At 39.5% G+C, this 24486-nt stretch overlaps 1 protein-coding gene across 1 annotated transcript in view; it reads right to left on the bottom strand.

The window, feature by feature from the left end:
• LOC122792408 (kinesin-like protein KIF28P) overlaps positions 1-24486 on the bottom strand; it is a 1102337-nt gene that overhangs the window by 943186 nt on the left and 134665 nt on the right. Inside the window, exon 4 of the mRNA XM_044060197.1 lies at positions 16702-16737. Coding sequence (XP_043916132.1) covers positions 16702-16737 — 36 coding nt within the window. The remainder of the gene's footprint in view (positions 1-16701; positions 16738-24486) is intronic.

Here is a 24486-nt window from a genome sequence, read left to right as displayed (position 1 = left end):
CAACAGTAGCCACTGATATATTTGAGTGGAACAATCAGCATTACTTAGTGTTGGTAGACTCTTAGTCAAACTGGTTTGAAATTGATTTACTACATAATATAACATCCACTGCTGTTATCACTAAGTTGAAACGTCATTTCTCAGTCCATGGTAGTTTACACAAAGTTGTTTCTGACAATGGTACTCAATTTACTAGGCAGTGGTTTCAGAAATTTGCAAGAGAATGGGACTTTGTACATGTTACTAGCAGTCCAGAATATCCACAGTCAAATGGACTAGCTGAACGTGCAGTACAGAGTGCAAAGCAATTACTTGAGAGGCCAAAGCATGACAATACCGATGTCTTTTTGAATTTACTAAATCTCAGAAACCTACCCCGTGATGATATACTTAGCTTGCCTGCTCAGAGACTTTTATCCAGGCAAACCAGAACAACACTGCCTATTAGTTCCAGTTTGTTGAAGCCTAAAGCTAAAAACAACAAAACAATCAAAGCCCAATTATTCAGAAAGCGTTCTTTCTAGAAGTCTAGCTATGATAAATCAAGTAGATTTCTTCATCCATTGAAAGAAGGAGAGAAAGTGAGGATATAAACGGCTAAAGGTTTTGACCAGATTGTTCAAGTAACAGGTATATGTACCGAGCTGAGATCCTACTTAGTAGAATCTGAGTGTGTGTGGAGTAGAGGAGAAATCGCAGACATCTTCTTTCTGAACCAGAACCAATATCATAGCATTGTTCGTGTGATACAGAATCTTGATCTCAGAGCAATCCAGACAATGTTCCTGTTGCAGAACGTGTCTTAACTTCTACTTCCATTCCTGATGATGTTCCTGATGTCCCTAACGTTGAACATTCAGCAGAGACAATCGTTGCTAGATCTGATTCTAAATTTTATGTCACACGTGTGAAATACACAGCAACCTGGACATAACTGTCTATATGTATTTAGTTCTGTATAATTGCATGACAAAAAATTATTTGTATTGACTGCATGTCAATTAATGTCATTAATATTGCATGACTTGATTTCTCAAACAGGGAGGATGTAAAATAGTGTACCTTTAAGAAGCATTTCAAGGTTGGCATGTGCACATAAATAGCAAGCACATTCTAGCTTCAGTGCCATTTTTAGAGTGCAGCCAGAGAGTGAGCATGTATGAGTGTAATAGTTAGTTTGTATATACGTTTATCTAAGTTAAAGTTACTAAGCCTCAATCCTGATGTGTTTGTACATAATAAAGCTGCTTGAACAGAACCCATAAAGACTTGTCTATTTTATCCTGACTAGACGAGTGACTCTGTCTACCTATCAGGCTATAAGGCAGTTATGTGACTTTTTTATACAATCACATGCAATTGAAGGAATAATATACTCAGTTTATTAATAATGTGAATAGATATATCTTGTTACAGAAACACTAAAAAAATTACTCCAGGAATTCAATAAACTTTTATTAATTATGTGTTAGTGTGATGAGCAACAGCGCTAATTACATATTGATGCTGATCATCGTGCTCACACGTATATAAACACAGTGTTGTGACCAGCAAAAGTGCCACCATTAAGAAACCATGCAGAACAGCACAGGCACAGAAACAAGAAGCCCCCATGTTTGTCTATGAGTAAACCTGCTTGGTGGTATTGCATGGACAGCCAAGTGTGAAAATACTGCAATAACAGCATTATTAACACAGTAAGGGAAAGTGTACTGAGTGCAACGTACAAATGCAACAGTTATTTGCAGAATGAAATAACGGGGGAACACCAAGGACAAATACAATGAAAAATGAAACATACACTAGGCAGAGAAAGTGTGCTGATGAAAATGGGCACATACATGAATGACAGGAATGAGGAAAGAGAAAGAGGGTATAGTAAATATGGACATATCCCCAAGATAGGATATGTCAGTGTATGTACACTTCCAAGACAAGTCAGTAGCATTACAGTAAGGACACGTTTAGATAGCACAGTATGTACTGCTGTCTACAACTCCTGTTCGAGTATATTATATCATCACACATGACAGTATATATGTGATGGTCATACATGGTTACATGTCAATGGAAATGAACGGCTGTGATATAAACATAGCTGACATGCTCGTTGGAGAGGACATTTAGCAAGGACAGTATATCCAACAGGGGGTATGTGCATAATGTGTCTACAAAATGACTTGCTTGAATATGACTGACATGTCAGCGTACCTCTCAACCAATTATGAACACACAGCTACAGACTCCTGGACAAATGCAGACAGAAATAGGCACTATCAGGGTCACTTCTAAAATATTACAACTATTAATGTGCATCATTGTGAGTGTAACTTATTATACATGTTCTGCAGGAACAGACATACAATTGTAATGATTAGCAGTATGCTATAAGGAAAATTCACCACCCCTTCCCCAAAAATGACCACATTTTGGGGGGGATAAGAGGTGCAGTGTTAAACCTGGAGTTGAAGTCAGGGCAATCCTGAGCAGTTTCGAGGTTTGCATGACACATAAGCCACAATCCACACTTGTAAGAATCAAACCCATGCCATCAATGTCGTCACTGAGTTGTGTATTTGCTGGGTGTAATGCAGAAAGGCATATCACACAAGAATCTAGTATAACACCTTAAAGGGAAGTGTGCACTGTCAAATTCTAATGGGTATGCATTCCAAATAATAGTTTTGTATGGCTAACAAGATGTGTAGGAGCTCACACTTGACTAGAGCATCCCTGGCTGACATAGGTATCGGTCACACGGATAACACTTACAAACAACACACTATTATGAATGGATTCCCTACACACAGCTGGAAATTGCATTCATCTGCCACATTTAATAGCAATGGATAAACTGTCTGAAACAATTGCAATTAATGTTTGAATTAAGAAATGCTGTGTTATAATGAATGGTATAGCAGTATGTGAGACTGATGGCAGTGCATCAACTATACCCATGTGCACATAAAGTACAACAGAGCAAGGTCTAGTGTCAATGAGAGTAGAAGTTGTCACTGTAATATTGTTCACATACCAAAGACTACATGGAGAACCCTGTATAACTAAATGTCAACACTCAGCACATCTGCCATACAATCACTGCCCCCCTGACTTTGCCAGTGAAAATATTATACTGCCATAAAATCCTGACATCCATCCATATGTGTTCCTGGAAACTGTCAAGTGGTAATACTAATGTGATGCAGTGGTACATCCATGACATAGTACAGTCACACTACAGCTGTAGCTATGCTACAATTGGACATCAGACTGTAAATCACCTCCAAATAAAACATTTGGCCTAAATCACATGCGACATAGTGGAACTGTTAACACAGTTGTACAACTCTACCTATTTTACATCATTAGATCAGTTGTACATCATATTCCTATATGTTTAATTTATGGGTGAGGGCCCCAACACCATATGTGGACACATAACAACTGAGGTGGATGTGGTTCATGCAGAACAGTTGATGACACAAATGCTGACAGTCACACAATGCTGTTGGGGAATATCTGCATAATCCTTGTGAATAGCAGTGTAATAGTGCATACAATGAATTCCCCGAGGTTACAAGTGAATCTCACCATGTCATAGGTTGGTACTAGGCTATCGGCCCTAGGGCCTATACAAGCCTAGCCTTAACAATTCCCTGGATATTTCTTCCCACAATATTTACTTCCCTGGACCCCTGTCTAGCAGGGCTACTGATGTGATCCCCAGGGTAAATTTCCTATCTCCCATCCAATCGTCAAGGTTCATTTTGAAGAGTGTCATGGAGGCACTCTGCTTGACATGTATGGGCAGTCTATTCCAGAGTATGGGGAGTCTCTGGGTCAGGAACCTAGCCCTCCAGCATGTTTTGTTCATTGTGATGACAAGGTTTAGATCCCTGGAGCATGTGGCTCTGGGGAATAGGGATTTCTTTAAGTGGAGCATGTCCAATAGCTCAGGGTTTGACATGGTCTTGTATGTTAAGCAGAGATCACCCCTGAGTAGACGATATGCCACAGAGTATAGCTGAGTTTTTTTAGACGGTCAGTATAGGGCATCTGATTTAGGCTTGTGATACTTTTAGTGAGGTATTTCTGTGGCCTTTCCAGCTGTTGCAGATGTCTTGTGAGGTACATACCAAACGGGGCATTGTAATCTATAATGGGTCTAATGAGGGATGCGTACAGTGGGACAATGACCTCCTTTTTTCTTGATGAAAAGTCCTTAGTGATGAGGTGTGCCACATAGAAGGATTTCCTGACTGTTGTGGCAATGTGGTTATTGAAGGTGAGACCACTGTCCACCTGTGTCCCTATGTCTCTCATCACACTTTCGGTGTTTAGTGTACTGTCACCTATGTAGTACTTCATGGGTACATGGTTTTTCCCAAAGGGGATAACTATACATTTCTTGGCATTAAGCTTGAGCCCATGGCTCTGGCACCAAGTATCTGTTTCTGTACGGCCCTTTTGTGGAATATCCACATCATTTGGAGATTCAATAACGGCTCCCAGTTTGCAGTCATCTGCAAACTTTGTTAGCCAGAGTCCCTAGTGTTGGCCTGTACTTCCGAGAAGTAAATGCCAAACAAGAGCGGTCCCAGGACTGAACCCTGAAGTACTCCACTTGTCACTTGTCTGGAGCTGGATTTGGAGTCGGCTACTTTTACAGTCTGGGTTCTGTCAGTAAGTCAGTTGGCAACCCATTGAGTGACATAGGGATTTATGCCCAGCTTAGTAAGTTTATCTATGATTTCAGAGTGGAGGAAGGTGTCGAAGGCCTTGGCAAGGTCCAGATAGGCTGTGTGGACTGCCTTACCCTCATCCACAGCTCTGGAGACTGATTTGAAGAAGTCAATCAGGTTCAGGAGACAAGATTGGCCCTTCATGAACCCAAAGTGGGTGGGATCCAGTGTTTGAATGTTGCCAATGTCCTTGTTTATAAGTTCCATGATAATGCGTTCCATGCCCTTGCAGATCAGGCACGTCAGACTGATGGGATGGTAGTTCCCAGGATCCAATGTGGATCCCTCCTTGTGGAATGGGATAACTGTAGCTGTGTGCCACTCAGTGGGCACGAAACCTGAGGTGAGGCTATGATTGTCCATTAAACATAACACTTAGGTGAGGTGCCAGTTCATTTTGTAGTTCATGTAGTACACAGCCCGGGATGCCATCTGGTCCCATGAATGCTGTATTCTTAGCTTTGGAGAGTGTGGTTTCTACCTGTGTGGCGTGATTACCGGAATTTGGCAATCTTTTGGTATTGAGATGGGCCCTTTAGGGGGTGGGAGGGGGGTGAAGTTTGCACTAAATTGATCTGCCAGGATATTGGCAATATCCTTGGGATCTGTATATTTAATGCCATCCTGTTGTAGTTCAGAGCATATCTGAGCATTGCCATTTAGATTCTTGACATAACTATGGAATGCCTTGTGGTTGTCTTTGGAATTTTTGGCAATTTTATTTTCATAACTAGCTTTGGAGGATTTTATGAGGGATCTCAGCTTCTTACTGAGGCTGGTAAGGGAGTTTTTTGCATCCTGGGATTTTCCTCTTTTCTGCAACAGTTTCTTTCTTCTGTTGTATAGTTTGTTTATGGCAGGGGACCACCAGATTGGCTTCCTTTTGTTGGAGGAGAGAGGCTTGGTTCTATTTGGGATGGCACGATTCATGCACAAGTGGATGTGCTCGTACAGTGCCTTAGTGTAGGATTCAGCAGTCGAACTTTCAGCTCCCATCTGCATGGGTGTCATGAAGTTTGTCACTTCTGACTTGAGTAGCATGAAGTTGGTTTTGGAGAAGTTTTATTCGGAGGTTTCCTTTTTGGGGGGTGGGATGTGGATGTCAAGAGTGATTTGCTTATGGTCAGACCTGACTAATGAGGGGGTGACCACTGGTGTGGACCATCTATCTCCCATGTTGGTAATGACCAGGTCTAGGATATTGCAGCCCCTGGTGGGACAATGGATTAGTTGATCCAGGGCATTGGAATTTATGAATTCCAAGAACCGTTGGGAAAAGATGTTGGTACCCAAGTAGTTTTCCCAGTTAATGGCAGGGTAGTTGAAATCACCCAGTATTAGGGTGTCTGGTTGTATCTTAATATTGTCCAGTATGTTTAAAAAGGTGTAGTGAGAATCTTGGGCATGGTGGGGGATCTGTAGCAAGCTACAATTTGGATTGCAGTCTTACCTAATGCTAGTTGCACTTGGAGAATTTTGGATGCATTGTGTTGGGCAACTAGCCTGGAGGTGTGAATATCCTTGGTGAATATGGACACTCCTCCACCTTTAGTTTTTCATATGTGTTTATATAATAGCAATACAACATGTGGATGAATCCAGGTATATGTGCCCATGTAATCAGTATGACATAATATTGCTTTTTGTCAGATAACATTTCCAGATGCTAGGTATACAAATGCACATCTTTGCCATACCACATCTGGTCACTGTGATGGTTGCATGACAACTGTGTGGAATGTTGATATACTGCATACAAGAACACATGCCTTAGTAAGGCAACAATATACATAGCATCATCCGATATCAGCTGTCTTCAAGAGGCATATTACTACAGCTGTTATGGAAAGAACATGTAACCAAATGCCAGCAGTGGCCATCAATATGGAATCTCAATTCACAGATTGGAATACACTGTTGTAGGGATACAATACATCACACCTCAACATAACATATGCGGATAACACTACCAATAACATGTGCAATATTCAGAGTGTCATGAGACATTACTAGCCTACTGACCAGGAGCAGATAAAATCCTAGCCATTATTATATCATTTAAACACAATTCATTATAGCTATGTGATGGAAGATGGAAGGGGTATGCACCTATGTGTGCATGTGTGGGTCTACTTCTAAATTTCAAACTTTCACAAGTGCGAATTTCTTATAGTTGAGACCATAAAATCAAACTTGTGAAAGTTCAGACTGTTTAAATGGAGATTGCCATACAGTGAGGAATGATATATTTACCATTTTACTTGCTGTAGTGTGATCTCAGACTTGGTATATTTAATTAGCAGGGGGTGTGGGGGAAGCAGCCCCCCATGGGGGGTCCAGGGCGCTTGCCCCCTGCAAAAATGCAAAATAAACATTATTTTTATTTTTATTTTTATTTACATTTTAAACTTTCACAAGTTTGATTTTATGTTCTCGACCCTAAAAAATTCAAACCTGTTAAAGTTCAAAATTTAGAAGTAGATCCATATGTGCATATGTGTTTGATTTAATACAGACTGCCTCTGTCCATACATGATATGTGCACGACCCCATGACAGAATTAGCAATCACACATCAAGTGGTCTGCAGATGGCTTGTACAAAGTAATTTAAAGGCTCTGCTTCACAATGTGTGCATGCATCTTTGAGATGATGACATCCTCAGTGTTTAGTAGAAAGGATGTTATGTGAACAGAGGGAACAGGGGACATTGTATTCATAGGGCTATGTAAAATGTTCTCTTGAGTGGGAGTCAAATGAAAAGAGATTCAAAACATCATGCGATGACTTTAATACACACACACACACACACACACACACACACACACACACACACACTCCAGTTGCCTGAGGTCAGATTTAAACATCACACATGTGGCTGTATAGAAGCTGCATTCTTTATAACATAAGACTAGCACCACCACATATGTCTGACATTAACTGTGTCAGAGTGCACTTTATAGGGGATGACATCATCAATGTATGCTGAGAAGAAGATGTTTGTGTAAGAGTGTCTGACATAGCTGTGGACTCACATCCTGGTGTAAAATTGTATCCAGACTGATAGCTTGCATGAACACACACACACACACACACACACACACACACACACTCAAGTCCACTGCTATGAGATTACAACCCTTACCTATCTAGTCATACAGGCTGCAGAACACAGTACTTAATGCTAACACCACTGCACAAGTCTGTCTTTAACACTGTCACACTGCACTTTATAGAGGATGACATCATCAGTGTATGCTAAGAAGAGGATGTTGGGAGGGCTGTTTGAAATTGTTGTGGAGTCATGTAACAGTATCTTCTGAATGTTATTTGTGTGAGGGCAGAAGGATCTGGACTCATGCTGTTCTGACTACATGCACACAAGTTGACTGCTGTGAAATTAGAACCCCTACCTATCTAATTACACAAGCTAGAGAACATAGTACTTAATGTTCACTCCACCACAGAACTCTGATTTTAACACTGTCAGGGTGCACTTTATAGAGGATGAAATCATCATAGTGGTTACATGTGCTGTTATGGTACTTGTTTGCAAAGGCAGGACTTGTGATTTGATTTTGTGATCGCAATTTGCAAAAGTACATATAGATACATCCTGGCAACCTTGGTAAATTAAGCTTTCATTAATGCATATTGCAGAAGTATTGTTGTGTAAATGACACACACACACACACACACACACACACACACACACACACACACACACACACACACATACTTTGGGAACAGCAGTAGTGCAATGATGGAGTTATGTGTCTTCATGTTCAGATGAAGGTATGCACACATTAATGCAAGCTACTGATAATATCAATGTGATATGATCATGGATGATCAATGTCCAGTGTCACTATAAACCCATAACAAATGTAACAATGTAGATATGCTCTGTAATGCTAGATTGTGTTTGACAATGGCCCAAGTCCTGATATCTCATTTGGAAGTGCATTGCTTCAGGGCACACATGAATACCACAAATTATGTGTCCAGTGAAGCAGACATGTCACTGCCCTTCTCTTCTGTTTATGAATGCATTACTATTTATTGGAGGATTACAGCTCAGTAACCAGAGTTAGACATGTTGAACACCTCTTCACAAAGTGCATCGTCGAGAAGCACGGATGGCAAAGTATTAGCTCATGCATGATTTGAATTGCAGGAATTCAACTTGGACTTGTGAAATAGCAGTGTCCTCTGGTGCTCATTGTCAAACTGTGCGCAAATAAGGACATACAGTAACTGACCTGATTAGGAATAACTGCAAAATACATTTGAAGTAAAACTAGAAGTACAATAGAGCACCACCACAGAGTAAATGTTCCTGTGATATGAAAAACAAAAGTAAAAGCGAATAAAATAAAGTACATCCACAGGAACAACACACAGCCGGTCTTTAAATGCTCCAGCGAAGTAGTCAAACCAGTTCCATAAACTTATCAGGAAGTGCTGCTGAAAACAATACAAATAAACTCAATAACCTTTTATTCATACAACTCGGTAAGCGTTTTCACCATATAGGCTTCATCAGACCGTATAATTACGAGTAAATACAGAGGCTTATATACCTTAACACTTAATTACTCATGCTTAATCAATTAAGAGATGACATAATTTCCTTCACTCTCAATAAATAATATACTGCTCTTCAAGTTCATACTATAATAAATAACAAAATAAACATACATTCAAACTTTTATAAAACCGAGATCAAACAAGTGTAAAAAGGTTTCAGTTACTTAAAAACATCCTAAGCTATTAAATGCATCTCATATAAATTCATCTCATATAAAAAGCATGTGATGCTAAATAAGCACCATAAAATTCATAAACCCTACAAATAAAGTATATATATATATATATATATATATATATATATATATATATATATATATATATATATAAAATATAACATCAAAAATCATTTGATGCAAAATATCAAGATGCAGAACAGTCCATTCAAATTAAATACATCTAGATTATGTTTATCTAATTGCTTTTAATCTCCTGTTATACAATATTGGTTTTAAGGGCACCTTATCATTAAGCCCTGGTATTTTGTCTGCTCTACATCTAATTATCCATTTTCACAGCATTCAGTATAATTCTTAACGTCTCCACCCGGTATGCTAGGGGTGATAACCTGTAATACTGAAAACTTGAATTGATGTGTTGGTCCTGTAGTAAGTGTGTGTTTAGCCAGTGCATTATGTTCAGTCCCAATACGTGTGTGATAAAGGTGCTCCCTAATTCTTTCCCTGAGCTTCCTGTTGGTTTTACCTATGTAAAATACACAGCAAGATATACATCTTGCAAGATATATGACATGTTCTGTTTGGCAATCAGCAATCGCATGAAGGGTATAAGTATAATTAGAAACTGGATGAACAAAAGTGCTCCTAGTACCTATAGACTCACATTGATTACATCTTTGGCATGGTCTCGTGCCTCTGACATGATTGTCACAGTCTCCCCTCCCTAGGGACTTGGGGTAACATAAAAGCTGTTTAAGGTTCTTCCTGTTCTTAAATAGGAATTTAGGTTCATCTCCTACTATTTCTCTGATGCTTTCATCCAGTAACAAGATGTTCCAATGTTTCTGCACTATATTCTTTAAAACAAAAGTATCTGCAGTATAGAACATAGGTACTTTCACCACTTGACTGTCTCTCCTCACTATTGTCTCCTTGATCAATTGTATACTTGCATCGGAGAAATATGGACTGGCTCTTGTAGCTCTAGCCAAATTAGTTTCTTCAATGGCGTTATCTACTTCATGAGAATCATATTCTCTCACCATAAGTCTCGTTTTTAGATCTAAAAGTTCCTGTTCATACCCTTTCTGTGTCGGATTCAGCCTGGAAGCCCTCATAGCTTGACCCTTGACAACATTTTTAAAAACATACTGGGGATACATACTTTTCCTGTGTAATAATGTGTTCCTAAAACAGGCCTTCTTATGAACCCTAGTATTTAAGAGACCATTCTCCAGTCTCTCAATAAATACAACCAGAAACGACACACTCTGTCTTGAGTAAGTCAAAGTAAAATGAAGGTACTCCGTCAAGCCATTTAACTCTGACACAAAATCAAGTAATGATATTTCATCACCCTTCCAAACCAAAAACAAATCGTCCACAAAGCATTTGTAAAAACCTACATTCAACTTATAACTGTCAAGGGGGAACAATGTCTCTTCTTCCCAACAAGCCATAACAATGTTGGCATAGCTGTTGGCACAAGAAGTGCCCATTGCTACGCCATAATTTTGGATGTATAGACTATCTTCAAATAAAAAGATGTTATTATACAAAACAGTTTCCAAAAATAGAGTTATTAAATCAATAGTCTTCACATCATTTGTTGAGTGTGTCAACATATAGCTGTGCACCTTCTCTATACCTTGTTCATTCGGTATTACCGTAAACAAGCTAGTCACATCTAAGATATATGGTGCATCGGCCATAACATGCTTCATGTATTCATAAAGATCAAGTAAAGATCAAGTAAAATCTGTTTACTGTCTTTCAAAATGTGGACATTAGCATCAACTATAGGCCTTAAAAAATACTCAATATAAATTGAAAGGGGCCCTGTAACACACCCTCTGCCAGAGACAATAGGTCTCATCGGGGGACAAAGGGTGCTCTTATGCACCTTTGGGAGTCCATGGATAATGGGAATTAAAGGATTGTTAACCCTCAAAAATTTAAACAATTCTGAGTTGATGTAATTACTCATCAAAATATCATCCAACATATCATAAATCTTTAACACTTTATTTTCTACTTCATTCATTTTAATTACAGAATAAAACTTTTCTTCTTGTAATAAAGTATTCATACTATCTCTATAGCTATCACGATCCAAAATCACAACCGGACCTCCTTTATCCGCTGGTCTAATAACTATGGAAGTATCATTACTTAAATCATTCAAGGCTGCCCTTTGTTTGAATGTTAAATTCTTCTTCCCTTTATTCATATTTTTATTTTTATTCACCGAGTCCATCCTATGTATATCATCTTCGACTAACTTGTCAGTCTATTGGTTACTAGTGGGAACTGAACTCACATAATCTGAATACACTATTACACTTGCCTAGTACAATTAACAACAGTTAAAGCAGACAGCATACATGCTTGCTGTTACAGTTAAGATATGCATGCTGAACTTGATACTGATCTATGGAATTACAATGTATTTATTACAATCAGGGTCAGTTGTGCTGCATACATACCCCTTGCCTCTCTGAGTTGCTATCTACAGCATTCCATAACATTTAAAGTTGCTTGATCTGTATACTTACACAACTGAGAGTTGTCAAGCAGTTCTAAACTCATCCATCCACTGGTCAAGACGTGTTTGCTTGCACCTCTTAGGGTCACTGTAGTGGTGCCTACACTGCTCCCCAGTGCATGGTATGCCAGTCATACTAGACACATACTTTGCAAGGCTGTTCCAAGCCTCAGCCTTATACTGAGACCCAGTGTAGTTCCCCCTGCAGCAGGCTATAGCTGTAATGCTTCCTGGAGAGTGCAACAAATATTTTTAACTTCTTCACACCCCACATCTATGCCCTGAATTTGGCATTATCCTTCCCATCTCCTAATGTCTCTGCAAAGGTCCTCCAACAACAGTTGTAATGTTTTCTGCTAATTTGTGATATTACATTTTACAACCATGCTAAACAAGTCTGTGTGATGGTAAGTGAAGAGAAACATTACCAAACAAAGAGGAAGGGGTATATGAAACATCAATGTTGATCTGAGACTTGCCATTGATTTAATATATATGTTCTGCTATATCTAGTCATACTTTGTCCGATGGTAAACATTGAAATGTTAGATGACTTGGCTTTTAAGCCTTGACTTAGGAAGGATAAATGTGATGACTTGGCACATGTTTTGTGAGGACTTACAAACTGTTAAAAGTAATTTGTACAATTTGGGATTCAAACCTACTAAAAGTGAATGCATACATTTCCACACAGGTAATTATTCCTCATTGCCACTGAAGAAGTGTTTGCCAACCTTGGTCATTATAGATATGAAGGTTAAATAGTGACTGGTGCTATATTTCAATTAATTCTGTATGTGTGTGACATTAAAAGGTCTTAGCTTATTCATTCTCAGCTGTGATGCAGGACTAATGTAGGTCAATATATTGGAAATGGATAGACTTGCATGATTTAGTAATAGAGTTTGGTGTTATGATACATACCCAACAATACATTCTGTTTCACAGTTATACTTGGGTTATAGGAGGGGTGTAGATGATTGTCAGTAAACTACTGTGCCCAACACAGTTATGCAACGTTATTTTTTATTACAGAATCATCATTGTCATGCTAAACCAGTTACACACATAATACATATGATACCTACAAATGTATGTGTACGTAAGCAGTAATGATACCTTTCTGTCAATCAACTTGCTATACATAACTATTGTTATGTAGTATTACCTTTATTATCAAAGTTTTCTGTAAACATACAGTGGGACACCCATACTAAAAAGTGAATTGTGCTGAATCTGAATTCTAGCCCATCTCTGTTCTGGCCGCAAACTCACTGCACTTATACCTGGTGCCACAGGGAAAGCTAGGCAGCAGGTGTATTTTCCACACATAGTACTGTCCATAGTGCTGGTGATCACACCTCACCACTGAGCCTGTTTGCTTAAAGAAAGGTGAACCAAATTAAATTTTTCAATTTCTTCCCCAAATCAGTGAACCATGTTTGTGCATAGGTAGGCAACACACAAATGTCAAAGGCAATTGTGAACATATATTACTTGTGTACATCCTCATTATGACCCTTCTTCAGTAAAAATAACTACTGTGAGACTCCAACCCCACTTTACTTATGTTTTCTCTTTTTTAGCTCAATGTATTTATATCTTGTGTGACAGAGACATTCGGGGAAACAGGTAGAATTTCTGCAGTCATTACCATCCTTGTTGCTGACCTCTGCACAATGCCACTAAGTGTATTTGCCCTCTAGAAGGTGACTGACATTAAATTTTCATTTTTAAGCAGCTGACTGTGTTTGCACTATGCCATACACTGGACACATGGACAAAGAAAAAAGGTTAAACAATTACACGGCTCTGGATTTGAACCATCAGAGTACTGTACTTACACAACACAGTTATAGTGGGTTATCTCTCTTTGCCTCAGACACAGCTTTGCAACAGCAAGCAATTACTGCGCATACAACCAATTAACATCTCATACCCAGTAATAAACAGTTCATACAACTGGACATTCTCATTTGATTGCAAATGTGTACATAACATAGTTAGTGGAATGAGTGGTCACACATTTATGAATAGGCTTGCAAAACTGCAGATCTGCCTTCTCTTTGTATTCTGAAAATCATTCCCTTATCTCTGCTTTACTATTACACATGCAATCTCTAGTGCATAATCTCTCATATTTCTTTCATGGTGTGATACAAGTAAATTGCAGTCAGGAAACTGTGCTGTTTTGCCAAGGAAATACACGTGTGGTGTTTGGATTTATTTGAAAGCTCACTGCAGTTTGTTTCACTCTTTGTAAGTGTATACTCACTGACACACCCACTTCAGTGAAGGGTATTTGTGCATTACTGTATTTTGCTTCAGTTACAGTAATCATTCATGTTTACAAGCCATTAGCACCTAACAGTGCAGTAGAGGCTATACTATGTTTAAATCCGCTACATAAAGATGAAAGTTTGGTATTCTGCAATTCTAATGAGTTCACACATATTCAGAGTGATCAGAGGGCTGAATCTACACTGAAAGGTAACTGTGTAGCTAGGGGAACTTGAAGGGGATGAGGTTCTTTTCAGTCATGCTTATTGCTTCACTTGTGGGAGTTTTGGGATAAGTACACTTTTTGGAATGCTTTTTCTGTAGTGGGTATTTCAGTTGCATGGGTCATGTTATTTTGTAAACTAAATAACTATATGTTACAGATGTCACGTCAGTCATGTCAGATATTGATGGTATTGCTGGACAACTTACACACATTTTACTTAGCTACATTTAAAAGTACCAGTTAGGCAGGTATTTGAAAGCCCTTCATGTTCTTACACATTTATTTTTTATTACACACATTTTACTTAGCTACATTTAAAAGTACCAGTTAGGCAGGTATTTGAAAGTCCTTCATGTTCTTACACATTTATTTTTTATTACAGTTTCAACACTTACTTTGATAGTCCTGCAGTCACAAATGCTGTCATTCGGGGCTGACTCTGAGTGATGCTAGGAGTACACAGCCATTACATGCAGAAGTAAAGGTTGTGAGCATTGCCTGGCATCAATTGTACTCTATGTGCATAGGATGAAAAGTGTACCCCTTAGGTGGTCAGCAGGTATGCTATCCATAGTCTCTTAGCCAGGGCAAGGGCATATTGTGCACACCTATGTCTAACTCCATGCACAGCAGTTGATGGTTCCCCCTCTGACTCATCACCTATGTGTGTATGTGGTGACCTTGCCAGTTGTAGTGGAATGTTCACTCCTAGCCCTTGGTGTTCCTGCTGCAGCTGTCTTCATAGGAAGATATTGTGTACAATGGCACATACTGTGATTAATCTAGGCACCAAAAACATAACTTCAACAGCCCAAACACATACTTTATAATATTTTTTGTTTGAGCGTGTGCCTCATTATAACCTTCCTTTGTGGGTGTGTGTACATTTCTGATGGGCATCATCAGCTGTGGTTCAAGTGCATCCCCTAGTAAATGGCCTTGTGGGTAGAGCTGTGAGGTGTGCCAGATGTGCGAGTCATGGCAACTGCTGGGGTCGCCAGGATACATGTTCAGGATGAATCCACTAGCATTACACATGACCTAGCAGTTATGAAGTTGTACCCCTTTCTGTTGATGTAGACCTTTCCCTGTTCCCCAGATGGTGCTTTGATCTCAATGTGTGTGCAGTCTATGGCCCCCAGGACTTCAGGAATATATGCCATGTGGTAGAACTCCTGCATAGTTCTAGTTCTGTCCTCGGGGTAAGGGAAAGTATATATATATATATATATATATATATATATATATATATATATATATATATATATATATATATATATAGTCACTGGCAAGCTGTAGCATATCATTTAGAAATTGGTGTAGGATCCTGGATGCTGAAGCCTGTGACACCCCCCAGCATGTCCCTTGTGGGTCATTTAAAGGTTCCTGTAGCTAATATTCTCAGTGCTACAGATACCTTAGTTTCTACAGGTATTGGTTTTGTTCAGTTTGCCCTTACTTTCATATGATGTGGATGAAAGAGATTGTAGATTTTCTGGAGTTTGTCTCTATCCACCCTGTAGTGCTCTACTATTTCCTCCTCATGCAGACCATGAAAAGTTAAACAGGGTCTACATACCCTTCTCCTCCTTGCCTGAGATCTATCAGCAGCAGCAGCAACATAGATATGAGCCTGTTGCACATACATTTGCAGAAGGGCAGATGCAGCCCTTAGCATTCTTTCCCTCCATTGTAGCTTCCATGGCTGTATTCCAATAAGTTTTGGAATACAAGGCAGAAGGCTACACTAAGTTTACACTATTGCTTTATAGCTTGTTGAATAGATCTGCCATCTTGAATTTGTTGATTAGCATACAATTCAGCTGCTTATGCAATAATTAGCATGCCATGATGTTTACCATGTTTGTGTTATTGAATAAACATCGGTGCATTTTAGCGAGCTGTGTAGGGTTTATTGACTCCTGCCCTACATCTTCATATACTACAGTCTTGATCAGTCAGCACCATGCATTATGCAATAATTGATCAAAAAATAACCCACTATAAACTGTGTGTGTGTGTGTGTGTGTGTGTGTGTGTGTGTGTGTGTGTGTGTGTGTGTGTGTGTGTCAGAATTGTGATGACTTAAGTTATAGTAACATTACATAAGCACAAAGTACATATATGTTAGTATTTATACCTGTTCATTGTAAATTTCCAGCATACTGTAAGACACCTGTAAAAGAGAAAAATAAATGCTATTTATTCGTGTTCATTCACCATTATTTTTGATTCTTCACAAAATACTTAATTTCTCTAGCAATTCCAAGCATTATACATCCCAAATAAGGACAGAGAGGTACTAGCAGCACTAAGGTGATCATGGCAGAGAAAAACAGCATGACAAAGGACAAGGAAATCACAAAGGCATAAAGTGATTATGGACATCAAAAGGAGCAGTTTAATTCCCAAACAACAATAGCAAGTTGTTTTGATCTGATTCAAACAATGTATTTAGGACAGCACTACATTAAACAATAGGCCACATTGTCCCCTAAGTACTTCTATTGTACATTATGCATTTAATGTAACTGTGAAGCACAATGTTATGCTCAACTCCTGAGAGACTTGATTGGCTACAAACATCTGCATTACAAGCTGAAGCTAAGTGAAACTTGCAGTATTGAATTTTAATCTTCTGTTAAGTACAAACTTGCAGTTTTAAAAGTACTGTATTTTCATTTTTTTCTGTTTCCTAATTGTGTATTTCTGAACAGTGTGCTGTGTGTCTATCTGCAGTTATTTTGCTATAAGAGGGGCTGTATCATCACTTCTTAGTTATCTGATATTTAATAGCCTACAGGGATTCCTCTGTACTTTCAGTGTAGCCACAAAGTTTGAGAAATCATTTTATGCTCAACTCCTGAGAGACCTGCTTGGCTACAAACATCTGCATTACAAGCTGAAGCTGAGTGAAACTTGCTGTAGTGTATTTTAGCATTCTGTTAAGTACAAACGTGCAGTTTTAAAAGTAATGTATTTTCATTTTTTCTGTTTCCTAATTGTGTGTTTTTGAACAGTGTGCTGTGTGTCTTTCTGCTATAAGAGGGGGTGGTGTTATCACTTCTTTGTTATCTGAGTGCTAGCCACAAAGTTTGAGAAATCATTTTATACTCAACTCCTGAGAGACTTGCTTGGCTACAAACATCTGCATTACAAGCTGAATCTAAGTGAAACTTGCAGTAGTGAATTTTAGTCTTCTGTTAAGTACAAACTTGCAGTTTTAAAAGTACTGTATTTTAATTTTTTCTTTTTCCTAATTGTGTGTTTCTGAACAGTGTGCTGTGTGTCTCTCTGCAGTTATTTTATAGGTTCATAGGTTCATACTAGGCTATCTGCCCAAGGGCATTTATAAGCCTAGCCCAGAGTTTTGTGGCTTTCGCCACCCCTTTAGTTTGAAGGATACTATGCCCATTATTTTGCTGTGCCTCTGTCAAGCAGTGACACTGAGGTAATCCCTGGGGTATACCTGCGATCTCCTATCCATTGGTCAAGATTTCTCTTGAACAAAGCCAGCAAGGTGCTCTGCCTCACATGTACCGGGATTTTGTTCCACAGCATGGGGAGTCTCTGGGTGAGGAATCTGTCCCTCCAGCATGTCCTATTAATAACCGTGTTAAGGTTTAAGTCTCTTGCCCTTGTAGTTCTGATGGATTTAGATTTTTTGAGGTGAAGCATGTTCATCAAATCCGGGTTGGACATGGCCTTGTATGTTAGGCACAGGTCACCTCTGAGCAGACGGTAAGCGACTGAATAGAGCTGGAGTTCCTTCTGTCGGGCAGCATAAGACATATTCTTGAGACCCTTTATCCTTTTGGTGAGGAACTTTTGGGGCCTTTCCAATTGCTGCAGGTGTCGGGTCAGATACATTCCGAATGGGGCATTGTACTCAATCATTGGTCTGATGAGTGATGAGTACAGGGGAACGATGACCTCCCTTGATCTAGATGTGAATCCCTTCATGATCAGGTGGGCAATGTAGAAGGTCTTCCTAACTACTTTGGCAATGTGAGTGTCAAACGAAAGGTTACTGTCAACCTGGGTCCCCAGATCCCTGATAACCTCTTCTGTGCTTAGTGGATTGCCACCTATATGGTAGCTAGGGGTAACCTTGTTTTTCCCGAAGGGTATGACTATGCATTTTTTGGCATTTAACTTTAGGCCATGGCTCTGGCACCAGTTATCCGTTTCTATAAGACCCTTCTGAAGGATATCTGTGTCAGATGTGTTCTCGACTATAGCGCCCAGTTTGCAGTCATCTGCAAACTTTGTCAGCCATAATCCTCCTGTGTTTGCTTGTACTTCTGAAAAGTAGATGCTGAACAAGAGTGGGCCCAAGACTGAGCCCTGTGGGACACCATTTGTGACAGGCTTTGAGTCTGACATGGCGCCAGCAACTCTGACCCTGTGGGTTCTGTCACTTAGCCAGTTTGCAACCCATCTTGTGACGTATGGGTTTACATTTAAGCTGGTGAGTTTTTCAATGATACTTGAGTGGGGTATTGTGTCGAAAGCCTTTGCCAGGTCAAGGTAGGCTGTGTGGACTGCCTTGCCCTCATCAATGGCCTTGGTGACTGTTTCAAAAAAGTCAACCAAGTTTAAAAGGCATGATCTGCCTTTGACAAAGCCAAACTGGGTTGGATCCAATGTTTGCAAGTCCCATATGTCTTTATTTATGAGTTCCATTATGATCCTCTCCATAGCTTTGCAGACCAGGCTTGTCAAGCTGATGGGACGGTAATTTCCAGGGTCGGTGGAGGCACCGCCTTTGTGAAGTGGGACCACAGTTGCCGTACGCCACTCCTTGGGTACGTATCCTGAGGTGAGGCTAAGATTAAACAGCTGCCCTAACTGCGGGTTTAATTCCTCATTGAGTTCGTGGAGCACACAACCGGGGACACCATCTGGTCCCATGGATGCTGTGTTTTTTGCCTTGGAGAGAGCAGTTCTTACCTGAGCGTTTGAGATGTTTGGGGGGCTACAATCCTCTGGTATAGATATCTCTCCTTTGTGGGGGGAGGAATTTGCACTGAACCTGTCAGCCAGTATGTTGGCAATGTCTGTAGGTTCAGTGATTTTTACATCATTTTGAACTAATTCTGAGCATATCTTGGAGTTTCCTCCCAGGTATCTAACATAGCTAAAAAAGGCCTTATGATTGTCTTTTGAGTCCTTAGCGACTTTTCTCTCAAAATTTGCCTTGGATGATTTTATGAGTGATCTTAGTTTTTTACTTATAATGATCAAGGGTGTCTTCCCTTTTAAGGATTTTGCTCTATCTTGTAGTAGCTTCCTCCTTTTGTTGTAGAGCTTGTTTATGGCTGGGGTCCACCAGACTGGACGCTTGCCTTTGGTACAAAGAGTCTTTGTTTTGTTTGGGATTGCCTGATCCATGCAGTCCTGTAGGTGCTGGTAGAAGGCATTTGTAAGTGATTCAGCGGCTTGAGTAATGGTTTCCGCAGGTTCAGGGGCCTTGAAAGAGACCACACTAGTCTTTAGAAGTGTGAAGTCAGCTTTTGAGAAGTTCTTCACTGTGGTCTTTTTTATCTGAGGTGGGGGCGGGATGTGGACTTCCAGTGAGATTAGTTTATGATCTGATCTCACCAGTGAGGGGTATACTTCCGGTGTTGAACATTGTGACCCCATGTTCGTGATAATGAGATCTAGTATGTTCTCTCCTCTTGTGGGGATGGTGACTAGTTGTTCCATGGCATTTGAGTTTATGAACTCTAGGAACCTTTGGACTAGAGTGTTGGGGCTTGAGTAGTGATCCCAGTCTATATTCGGATAGTTGAAATCACCTAGTATGATGGTGTTTGGAGATACATTTATCCCCTCCAGTGTTTTCAGGAAAGCTATGTGAGGTTCCTGAGTTTGAGAGGGTGGCCTGTAACATGCTACAAATTGCAGAGCAGTCTTGCCTATGGTTAATTGCACCTGGATGGTCTCCGATGCATCGTGCATTGCCACCAACCTTGAGGTGTGGGTGTCCTTGATGAATATGGACACCCCCCTCCTTTCTTGGTGTTGTCCGGATTTTGGGGCCGGAACGCATGATATGAGGTAAAACCTGATAGTGCTGGGGTGCTCTCAGGAGCCTTGAACCAGGTTTCAGTCACAGCACAGACATCGATGTTCTCCATACTGAGAAGGGCTTCGAGTGCGTGCATCTTGAGGTTGAGACTTCTGGCATTGAGCAGCATTATACTTAGTTTTTTTCCTTTTTTGTGTTCTAGGGTGGTAGGTTTAGAATTTGAGCCTTGCCTAAAAAAGGCACTATGGGGGTGGCAAGAGCCTTTGCCAATATCCGGAAGCCCAGGGGTGACAGGTGCAAGCCGTCCCTTGTGAAGCAGCATGGCTTGTCCAGCATGTCATCCCAGGCAGACAGACATTGGATCCCCTTTGAATGACACCAGAGTTTAAGCCAATTATTAAAGCTGATCATCTTGTCTCTGTATTGTGGCATCATTCTTGGTGAAGGTAGGATACTGGTCAAGGTCAGGGTCATACCTGCCTGGGCTACATAATCAGAGAGCACCTCTATGTCTCTTTTCATGTAGTCCAGGGAGGTACGTCTCAGGTCGTTCACACCAGCATGGACAATGACTGAGTCGTACTTGTACCTGCTGTTGAGAGACCTGAGTGCTTGCGTTATGTGGCGGATTCTAGCGCCCGACAGGCAGCTTACTGTGACCTTCTCCTTACTCAATCTGGTGAGCGGGACGTCTTGCTATAAGAGGGAGTGGTGTTATCACTTCTTTGTTATATGAGTGCTAGCCACAAAGTTTGAGAAATCATTTTATGCTCAACTCCTGAAAAACTTGCTTGGCTACAAACATCTGCATTACAAGCTGAAGCTAAGTGAAACTTGCAGTAGTGAATTTTAGTCTTCTGTTAAGTTCACTATCATAGGCTCAAAGGCTCATACCAGGCTAACTGCCCTTGTGGGCCATTTTAAGCCTAGCCAATTACCCCATCTGGTAAACACCATAACCATTATGCCATCCTCCCACAAAAATGTTCACTATCATACAAAATTGCAGTTTTAGAGGTACTGTATTTTCATTTTTTCTGTTTCCTAATTGAGTGTTTCTGAACAGTGTGCCGTATGTCTCTCTGCAGTTATTTTGCTATAAAAGGGGTGGTGTTATCACTTCTTTGTTATCTGATATTTAATAGCCTAGAGGGATTCCTCTGTACTTTAAGTGCTAGTCACAAAGTTTGAGAAATCATTTTATGCTCAACTCCTGAGAGACTTGCTTGGCTACAAACATCTGCATTACAAGCTGAAGCTAAGTGAAACTTGCAATAGTGAATTTTAGTCTTCTGTTAAGTACAAACTTCCAGTTTTAAAAGTATTGTATTTTCATTTTTTTCTGCTTCCTAATTGTTTGTTTCTGAACAGTGTGCTGTGTGTCTCTTTGCAGTTATTTTGCTGTAAGAGGGGGTGATGTCATCACTTCTTTGTTATCTGATATTTAATAGCCTAGAGGGATTCCTCTGTACTTTAAGTGCTAGCCACAAAGTTTGAGATTCATTTTATGCTCAACTCCTGAGAGACTTGCTTGGCTACAAAAATCTGCATTACAAGCTGAAGCTAAGTGAAACTTGCAGTAGTAAATTTTAGTATTCTGTTAAGTACAAACTTGCAGTTTTAAAAGTACTGTATTTTCATTTTTTTCTGTTTCTTAAGTGTGTGTTTCTGAACAGTGTGCTGTGTGTCTCTCTGCAGTTATTTTGTTATAAGAGGGGATGGTGTTATCACTTTTTTATCTGATAGTTAATAACTTACAGGGATCCCTCTCTACTTTAAGTGCTAGCCACAAAGTTTGAGAAATCATTTTATGCCCAACTCCTGAGATACTTGCTTGGCTACAAACATCTGCATTACAAGCTGAAGCTAAGTGAAACTTGCAGTTGTGAATTTTAGTCTTCTGTTAAGTACAAACTTGCAGTTTTAAAAGTACTGTATTTTCATTTTTTCTTCATTTTTTCTGTTTCCTAATTGTGTGTTTCTGAACAGTGTGCTGTGTGTCTCTCTGCATTTATTTTGCTATAAGAGGGGGTGGTGTCATCACTTCTTTGTTATCTGAGTGCTAGCCACAAAGTTTGAGAAATCATTTTATGCTCAACTCCTGAGAGACTTGCTTAGCTACAAACATCTGCATTACAAGCTGAATCTAAGTGAAATTTGCAGTAGTGAATTTTAGTCTTCTGTTAAGTACAAACCTGCAGTTATAAAAGTACTGTATTTTCTTTTTTTCTTTTTCCTAATTGTGTGTTTCTGAACAGTGTGCTGTGTGTCTCTCTGCAGTTATTTTGCTATAAGAGGGGGTGGTGTTATCACTTCTTTGTTATCTGATATTTAATAGTCTAGAGGGATTCCTCTGTACCTTAAGTGGTAGCCACAGGGTTTGAGAAATCTTTTTATGCTCAACTCCTGAGAGACTTGCTTGGCTACAAACATCTGCATTACAAGCTGAAGCTAAGTGAAACTTGCAGTAGTGAATTTTAGTCTTCTGTTAAGTACAAACTTGCAGTTTTAAAAGTACTGTATTTTCATTTTTTCTGTTTCCTAATTGTGTGTTTCTGAACAGTCTGCTGTGTGTCTCTCTGCAGTTAGTTCTGCACCCTCCCTCCCTGTTCCTGTGTTGGTGGCTCTGGAATTGCCCACCCCTCCTGTAAGTCTGTATTAGAACACTCCTCCTGGGTCCATCTCATTTGCTCACTTAACCGAGTACAGTTAGATCATATTCTGAGTTTAGTGTTCACTCTACTTAATACAGAGAGAAGATTTGAGAAGGCAGCCCACTTAGGTTCTTCCTTCCTCTCTTCTTGCACTTAAAAAAAATAAATAAATAAATACATTTTTTGCACTTTATTCATTTGCTTTTACTGTATTTGTGTTTCCTCCTACTTTATTTTGCTTTTCTTAATAGTACTCAATTTTATTTATTCTACCACATTTATTACTGCTTGGACTTAGCCTGATTAAATTTCAACTGTTATTCTAAGTCTTTTGGTTTAGGCACTTGGGCTTCATACAGGCTGTTTTACATTAAGAAGGTTTGTGGTCTGCACTGTTGTGGCAGGACAGGTAGCTTACATCCTTCTAAGCTGGGAATTGCTGATTGAAGGCCCAGTGCCTGCTATTCTAAAAGTGTATTAGTTCTGGCTTAAGCACTTGGGCTTCAGGCCAGTTATTCTACATTAAGAAGGTTTGTGGTCTGCACTCTTGTGGGAGAAGAGGCTGAATCCTGCCCTTCTGAGCTGGGAATTTCTGATCACAGGCTTATTCTGACTGCTTATTTGAACTGTTTCTGTCTGAAATTGGTGCGCCTTGTTGCTGTAGCATAGACCAGATTCAGACCTGCTGAATCTAGCTTTGTTTGTATAACTTGAGCACTAATCCAGGCCATCTTTTTTGGAGAAGGTTTCCCTGCACCCTAGTAAGCAGGGGTGCGCAGTTAGAACTTGTCTGTTTGAAGACTGCTGGAACAAGGCTCAGTTTTTAGCTTTTTTTCTGGTTACTTGGGTAACTTGTTAAATCAGTTTGTTCATTTTCTATTGTTTTATAAATATATATATATATATATATATATATATATATATACATATATATACACACACATATATATATATATATATAGATGTCCTTTTTGAGATATATGTATATATATATATATATATATATATATATATATATATATATATATATATATATATATATAATTGCACTTTATTCATCTGCTTGTACTGTATTTCTGTTTCTCCCTAACTTATTACTGGGGGCATTAACTACAACTCTGATCCGATATATAACAATACGTATCCTTTTTCTGTGCTTTCAAACTGTTTTTTTTTTTTAGTGTATCTGCTTTATTTTCTGAAAAAAAAAATATATATATATATATATATATATATA

The sequence above is a fragment of the Protopterus annectens genome, chromosome 1.part2 (assembly GCF_019279795.1).
Source record: "Protopterus annectens isolate FY-2018-M chromosome 1.part2, PAN1.0, whole genome shotgun sequence".
In the NCBI taxonomy this organism is placed as follows: Eukaryota; Metazoa; Chordata; order Ceratodontiformes; family Protopteridae; genus Protopterus; species Protopterus annectens.
The sequence above is the reverse complement of the archived record's forward strand: the minus strand, read 5'-3'. Positions and strand labels throughout refer to the sequence as shown.